This window comes from Triticum dicoccoides, chromosome 4A (genome assembly GCF_002162155.2).
Source record: "Triticum dicoccoides isolate Atlit2015 ecotype Zavitan chromosome 4A, WEW_v2.0, whole genome shotgun sequence".
In the NCBI taxonomy this organism is placed as follows: Eukaryota; Viridiplantae; Streptophyta; class Magnoliopsida; order Poales; family Poaceae; genus Triticum; species Triticum dicoccoides.
The window spans coordinates 732,058,992-732,066,554 of NC_041386.1; the positions used below are offsets into that span (position 1 = coordinate 732,058,992).

Sequence of the window (7,563 nt, forward strand, 5' to 3'; positions counted from 1 at the left end):
TACCTCGCGCTCGGCTCCCACGCCTCCGCGCGCCGCCTCTTCGCCGACATCCCGCGCCCCGACGCCGTCACCTGGAACACGCTCCTCCGCGCCTGCCTCCGCTCCGGCCTCCTCCCCTCCGCACGCCAGCTGTTCGACCAAATGCCCCAGCGCGACCTCGTCTCCTACAACTCCATGCTGGCCGGTCACGCCGCGGCCGGGGACATGGCCGGCGCGCGGCAGCTGTTCGACGGGATGCCCGAGAGGGACGTGGTCTCCTGGAACTCGATGCTGGCCGGGTACACACGCTGCGGAGACATGGAGGAAGCCAGGAGGATGTTCGACGCGATGCCGGAGAGGGACGTCGTGTCATGGAACTCGATGCTGGACGGGTACGCGCAGGCCGGGGACGTCAAGATGGCGAGGGCCGTGTTTGACGGCATGCCGAGGAGGAGCGCCGTGTCCTGGAACGTCGTCCTGGCGCTGTACGCGCGGGTGAAGGACTGGCGGGAGTGCCTGAGGCTGTTTGACACGATGATGGCAGTGGGGGCCGCAGTGCCGAACGAGAAGACCTTCTTGAGCGTTTTGACAGCCTGCGGCAGCCTCGGCGACCTCGATAGAGGGAAGTGGGTGCACGGCCTGGTCCAGCAGAGGTGGGAGAGGCTATTGCCGGACGTCCTCCTGCTCACGGCGCTGCTGACAATGTACGCCAAGTGCGGGGTGATGGAGACCGCGAGGGAGATCTTCGACTCGATGGGCGACAGGAGCGTCCCGTCCTGGAACTCGATGATCATCGGCTACGGGCTGCATGGGCAGAGCGAGAAGGCGCTCGAGCTGTTCCTGGAGATGGAGAGGAGCGGGCCTAGGCCGAACGAGACGACCTTCGTGTGTGTCTTGAGCTCCTGTGCCCACGGCGGGCTGGTGCTTGAAGGCTGGTGGTGCTTCGACAGGATGGTCAGGCAGTATGGCATCGAGTCCAAGGCAGAGCACTTCGGGTGCATGATGGACCTCCTCGGCCGCGCCGGGCTGCTCACAGGCTCAGAGAACCTCGTCCAGAATTTACAGGGCAAGGCGTCCCCGGCGCTGTGGGGCGCCATGGTCTCGGCCTCCTCTCGGGCGCAGGACGGCTCCAGGCTCGGGGAGTTTGTGGGGAGGAAGCTGATGGAGATGGAGCCGGCGGAGGTCGGCCCCTACGTGCTGCTCTCGAACATCTACGCGGCGGAAGGGAGGTGGGACGACGTGGAGAAGGTGAGGGAGGCGATGAAGCGGAACGGCGCCGAGAAGGGCGCGGGGCTGAGCCTGGTGGGAGGCGGCGGATCGGAGCCCCGCGTTGGTGCCGAGGACGTGAGGAGCTGTCGGCGCTGCTGACAATGTACGCCAAGTACGGTGTCTCGGTTGGAAGGCGGGATGATGGCGTGGTGGTGCTGTCGTTGCTGGGCGAGATGGGCGCCCGCCTGAAGGCTGCCGTTTGAGGTGGCCCAGTGCTGGGACGTGAGGGCGTGAGGAGCTGCGTGCGCGTGTGTGCTCCTTTGGCGTCGTGGCAGGGCAGGGCCGCCGGCGTTGCTGCGGCGGCGAAGGGAGCCGAGGGTGACTGACTGCTGGCTGATGGGCAGGCGGTGGAATAAGCCAGAAAACACGTCTGGAGGTGGACCGGTGGCAGTGGTCTGAGGTGCTTGTACTCTTCCAGCTCTTGCCAGTGGATGGACGATGGAGAAGGTGCCCGGCTGGCTGCTCTGCTCTGCTCAACTGATCTGGCCGGCGATGTGATGTGATAAGTGAGGACGGTGACGATGACCGTGGTGTCGGCAAGGTAGGGAGACGGACGGACGGGCGGCGTCTGCTGCAAGGCGCAAGAGGTATTTGTTCCCTGGAACGTGGACGGGTGGCGGTGTTTGCATTCGGATCTGTGGAAGGACAAATGGGAAAAGGAACATGACAAGTGCCAGCAGCATATTGGATCTCCTTGCTGGCAAACCATACGCGTCCAGCGTTTTCACGACCAACCAAAATCTTTTCCAGCAAGAAAAATCGTATCATGGCTAACATTTGTTGCAACCACATTATTTTTTTTTATCTTTTGCCGTTATATGTAAGTCATCCTGCAAGCCCCACCTGGCGGCGAGACAACGCCTTGGCCCCACGTGCAGGTTGCGAGGGAGAAAAAAAAGAGGAGGAGAGGCAGGCAGCAGCCCAAGAAATCAGGGGTCGATCGGATCCACCGCCGTCCGTCCGTGCGTCCTATAAGACGAGCCACCGCCCCTTGCCCAGGTTCCCACAATCCTCTTCCTCCACCTGCCTTCCGCGAGAGTCCTCCACTCCACAACAACCATCGAGAACAAGCGCGCGATCTCTCGCCCACCCACCGCTCGCGCCATGGCTTCCACCAATGGCGGCTTTGTCAGGTACGTACTGGCTTTCTCCACCACCACCCCAACCCCGATCTCCTTTTCCTGCTTGGCACTAATTCTTTTCCGACGATCCGTCGGGCCGGCCGGCCGAGGGAGCCGATCGCTCCTCGGTGCTCGCACCGGGTTAGAAAATAGCCCACCCCCCGCGGCAGAACATCAGTGAATCCCCGCCGGCGCGCGGCTGATTGCCCCCGTTCCTCCCCGGTCGCGCCGGCCCAATCCAAGCCCGCTGGCGGCTCGGATTCCGGCCATGGGCCCGTCCATCATACATGCTTCCCCAACTGTCTCTGCTCCCTCGTGATGCCGTCCCGTGCCTCAGCGGCCGGCCGGCCTGGCTGATGCGCGCCCACGTGTCTGGCTGAACCAGCGTTTTTTTTTTCTTCCCTTCTTTGGCAAGAATTTTTTTTTTGTCCACTCTGCTGCAATTATAATCTTTTCTGTCTTCCACGACAGATCGATCTGAACATGTTCTTTGGAGGCTCCGTTATTATTCAGAAAAACTTCCTTTATAGGCTATACATATGTCTACAGTTTAGTTGTTCGTAACTGCCTGCTCTGCTCATATTACTTGTCAAGGTAGGTAGCTAGGCTGATACTTTTGGGAGGCATAGCAAAAATTGTGAAGCAACCAAATGCCTCTCAGCCATATCGACATGAAACTGAAGAGCAGTCGAACGGTAAAACCCTCAAGTCTCCGAACAAGAAAGGCGTGCAGTAGATTCAAGTTATCTGCCTAGTTTGTTTTCGCGGAACAATACTGCTATTTTACCAGTGACCCGCTCTTGATAAATGTATGCCGCTGCATCAGTGCTGTCGCTAGATCTCCGCGCCTGTGATAAATGCCTGTCTGCTGCGTGAGTGCTCTTGTGAATTCTCCATGCACACCTACTTTCAAATGTCTTGTAGTAATACCTTGGGTATCGGCACATGCCAGTCGACATGGTTCAGATACTTGGCCCCCTCCAATTTTTTTTGCTCTGGTTTTAGAAAAATGCAGGCAGACTTAGACATCCATGGCTCCCATGTATATGTAAAAGCAGAGAAAAAAGACCCTGTTTGCCTGTATTTTCTGGATTTTCAGTGCTGGGTTGCTTAAATATCATTCATTGAAGTCAATCATTTGCGTTTCATACATCGTCAGCAGCTACGAAGACTGACTGCTGAACTCTTAACTGCTTTCCATACTTTGTAGTCCTCTTGCAGCGGCCGTTCCAGTTGAGGCGGTTCTGTTTGACATTGATGGCACCTTGTGCGACTCAGATCCTCTTCATCACGTCGCTTTCCAAGAATTGCTACTTGCGGTAACAAGCGTTATGATGCCTGATATTTATTATTCCTTATTAAGTTTCGCGAACAAGCTGACTGGGCTAATGGATGTATACAGATTGGGTACAACAATGGTGTGCCGATTGACGATGAGTTCTTCATAAACAACATCGCTGGAAGAAGCGATGCTGAAGCTGCCCAGAATTTGTTCCCAGACTGGCCCCTCGAAAAGGGGCTGAAATTCCTAGAGGACAAAGATGTCAAATACAGAAGGTACACCAAGTGGGAACTACTTCTTGGTTATATGATTTTCTTAATGAGCAATTTGTTTTATGTAAGCTTGTTGATGGTTGGTCTTTTCTTACTGTTACTGTTTTTCTCTTATTTTAAAAAATTCTCTTGAGAACCACTAGTTGGCTAGTATGACTTGGTGAGGATAAATATTTATAGTCCCTTGTTTGTTACAGTCTGGCGATGGAGCGCCTAGAGCCTGTAAAGGGCCTCCACAAGGTGGTTCAGTGGGTGAAAGATCACGGCTACAAGCGTGCCGCAGTAACCAATGCCCCAAGGATCAATGCAGAGCTCATGATCAAACTTCTTGGTCTATCAGACTTCTTCCAGGCCGTGATTGTTGGAGGCGAATGCGAGAAGCCAAAACCCGCTCCCTTTCCATACCTGAAGGCCCTCAAGGAGCTCGAAGTGTCCGCAGCACACACCTTCATCTTCGAGGTACGCATACCCTTGCATATGTATCCATTGAACTCGCGGTCTAGAATATGATTGGATTTACAGATACATCATACCAATATATGCTTTGAATGCAGGATTCCGCTTCAGGGACACGCGCAGGTGTTGCCGCGGGAATGCCCGTCGTCGCCGTCTCGACGAGGAACCCGGTGAAGTCCCTACAGGAAGCTGGGGCCGCATTGATCGTCAGTGACTATGAAGACCAGAAGCTGTGGAATGCGCTCGAGGAGATCGACAGAGAGGAAGCGAAGCTAAAGAATGGTGGAGCGTGAGACAGATGATGGTGATGAACAATTGATTAGACCACTGCAAATTTACCCATTCTTATTACTTATAAGGGAGTCTACATCCTGAAATTATGGTAGGACAGAGCTCATCTAGGTATTTGAGCTATTAGCTTGGTATATGTGTTTCTTTTTGTTGTCTAGTAGAGAATCAAATAAAAAACTTTAGTGCCCAGCACATGAGATTTGTTCGATTGATGGGGCCTATGAAAATGGCATATGTGTCGGGCTCATTGTCTACTAGCTCTGAATTTTGACTGTTGACCACTCTGTTTGATTGAGCTTCTCTTTATATTAATCTGAAAACAATATGGTAATGATGGACATCACAACATCGACTGACCCTTTAAACAGAATTTATGGTAGCATAGAGCCTCTCTTTTATGATTCAAGGGAGTCTGTGTCCTGTTTGACGGAGCTCATCCAAAGCATTTCAAACTTTTAGTTTGGTATATACGTGTTTCTTAGAAACAAATGAAATATCTTGAGAGCCAATGACATGAGATTGCTGTGTTGATGGGACCTATTGAAATTGCAAATCTGTTACCGCCTTCTGAATTCTGACTTGTTAATCTTCAGATCATTATGTTTGATTGCACTTATCTTTGTTACTAAAAACAGTATACGGGACATCGCAACGGGAACCGCTTCTTTCAGAATGCAAGTGACAAAAGCTAGAACTGGTCAGACGATGTGGATCCCACCTATCGGGCAGCTTATCAGCGGGAAAACATCTCAAAGCTACAAAGACTGGTGTCTGCATTGTCGTACTTGGGGCCATTTCATTTGACATCTTAAAAAATATGCCGCCTCCTTCCCAAGTTATCCCATAAACCATCTCTATTATTCATCGGGTCTTCTAATCTTATTATGGGATAACTAATCCCATAAACCGTCTCTCTTATTCATTGGATCTTCTAATCTTATTATGGAATAACTAATCCCATAAACCGTCTCTCTTATTCATTGGGTCTTCTAATTATTATGGGATAACTAATTTAGAAATCTCAACAAATTTGAGGAGTGGCTTATTTTTTAAGCTGGAGAGATGTAGCTTACTTTTTAAGTCGCCTAAAAGAAATGGCCCTTGGAAAGGGCTACTTGAACTATAACGACCAGAAAACGCTGACAAACCACCTGCGGACACCCTTGTATATTCTAGATTATTCTACTTATTAGTTCTTTTATATGAGAATTTTCTATTAATTAAGAGAAAGCAACCTTATTATATTCTATAAACCTTTATTAAATATTTTCTTCACGTGTGCATTATAGAAGCCTCTACCAACCTCCGTCCCAAATTATTCGTGATAGTGCGAGTATTAAATAGGAACAACAACGTATAAACACACTAGAATATATTTAAGTAGCACAAGTTATTCTATGGATGGAATTTTTTTTGTGATATTTTATGCTTTGTTTAGCTTTATAAGGAATTTGATTTAACAAATGTCCAAACTAAAAATAGATGAACAAACAATACATTTTTCACAACAAATTACAGTTTCAACACTTCATTTGTGAAAGATCTTTGGCAAGAATTCCTTATTATTATCACTAATAGTAATATACATGTTTGAGTTGTAAAAGATAAAAAATGATATTATTATTATCAATGCAATTGTGTATTCAGTATTATCAGATAAAAAAATAAAACATAGACTCAATGTTATATATTATTTAAAAACAACTAATAGTTTAAGATAGTGCAATGTGAAGAATTAAAAATGTTTAGTATAAATGGATAACAAATGAATCAAATATGTTACTTTTGATGAACTGACACAAGTCTTGATTTTGTTTGATGTTGGCTTGAATTGAAATGGACAAAACAAATATTGGTTTGAGTTATACAACGACATAACAGAAGCACTGAGGTGTGCTCGGTTTGGCCATAAGAGGATGGAGAGCGTCGGAATTGGAAGAAAATTTATGTGGGCTAAAGAGAAAAAAGAGAAAGTAAGAGTTGGTGGACAAAGAGAAATGAGAGAAAGTACGCATCCACAATGAAGCTCCTCGAATCGACTCATTCAACATGGACGATGTAATAGATCTCCTAACGAGCCAAATAGACTCGGTAACGATGGTCTCTACGCGTGGGCAATGACCCTGGCAACAGAGCTATCGAGTGCGATCATGACGATACTAATTTTGTGGGGAAATGGACTACCTGGGGGCGGCAACAAGAAATGGAGACCCTAACTCTCTCGGAGCAACTTTTATAAAGGAACAAGGCACCGACGCAACCAGTGTGAGGGTGCGGGACCGGCGTTACCATGGTCAGAGTCATGCGATGTGCGTGACCCTCTTCTGAGTTAGATAACAAATAATGTTGGGTTTTGCACGTGGGAAAAAGGCAGGTTTTTGGCGACGGTGTGGGAGAAGGAGAAAAAAATGGGTCACGGCTGTGCTATGCGTTTTTTTCTTATAAAAAATAGAATAGCTCTAGTTTGAAAAACTGTTTTAATGTTCAAATGATGTCCAAACGACTTGAAATTTTACATGCAGCCTCTCTAGTATATATCAAGGCCTCACAAAAAAATCATGGTTTTTGGAATTTATATTTTATATGGAAATAAATCCATTTAAATTCAATTGGGGTTTAAATTAAATTTATTTGATTTAGGTCTGCTAAAATTGTGAGAAAATCCTGGTAGCTTCCAACTATTATTGGAAGACTATATGCAAAATTTGAAAGACTATCTTGAGGTAATACATCAAAAGTGAAAATGATTAAGTTTATCCAAAAGATAGCAATACGGATTAGGATTTAGTTTTGGTTTGGTGCATTGAGGGTTTAATCAACCTCATTTAAAGTTTAAGCGTGGTTGGATGATGTCATGATGATCCCAAAGAAATACCAAGAAAAATTTAATTAG

General features: G+C 48.2%; 2 protein-coding genes across 2 annotated transcripts in view; both read left to right on the forward strand.

The window, feature by feature from the left end:
- The window catches only part of LOC119284298 (pentatricopeptide repeat-containing protein At2g44880-like), a 4,158-nt gene extending 2,097 nt beyond the window's left edge, over window positions 1–2,061 (forward strand). Inside the window, exon 3 of the mRNA XM_037563482.1 lies at window positions 1–2,061. This exon is cut by the window's left edge and continues 28 nt beyond it. Coding sequence (XP_037419379.1) covers window positions 1–1,347 — 1,347 coding nt within the window. The 3' untranslated portion in view covers window positions 1,348–2,061.
- Window positions 2,062–2,222: 161 nt separating this feature from the next.
- LOC119288219 (haloacid dehalogenase-like hydrolase domain-containing protein Sgpp) lies at window positions 2,223–4,976 on the forward strand. Its single transcript, XM_037567852.1, has 5 exons — window positions 2,223–2,381; window positions 3,580–3,688; window positions 3,772–3,926; window positions 4,121–4,382; window positions 4,478–4,976. Exons 1-5 carry the CDS (start codon window positions 2,353–2,355, stop codon window positions 4,670–4,672), a joined length of 750 nt encoding a protein of 249 aa, XP_037423749.1. The 5' UTR covers window positions 2,223–2,352; the 3' UTR covers window positions 4,673–4,976.
- The last annotated feature ends 2,587 nt before the right edge of the window (window positions 4,977–7,563 follow it).

Excerpts from the sequence above, each read along its gene's own strand:
- LOC119288219 (XM_037567852.1), top strand. The coding sequence starts at position 2,353 with ATGGCTTCCACCAATGGCGGCTTTGTCAG. Across the intron at positions 3,927-4,120 it reads AAAGATGTCAAATACAGAAG|TCTGGCGATGGAGCGCCTAG; the intron begins GTACACCAAGTG and ends TGTTTGTTACAG. Across the intron at positions 4,383-4,477 it reads CACACACCTTCATCTTCGAG|GATTCCGCTTCAGGGACACG; the intron begins GTACGCATACCC and ends CTTTGAATGCAG.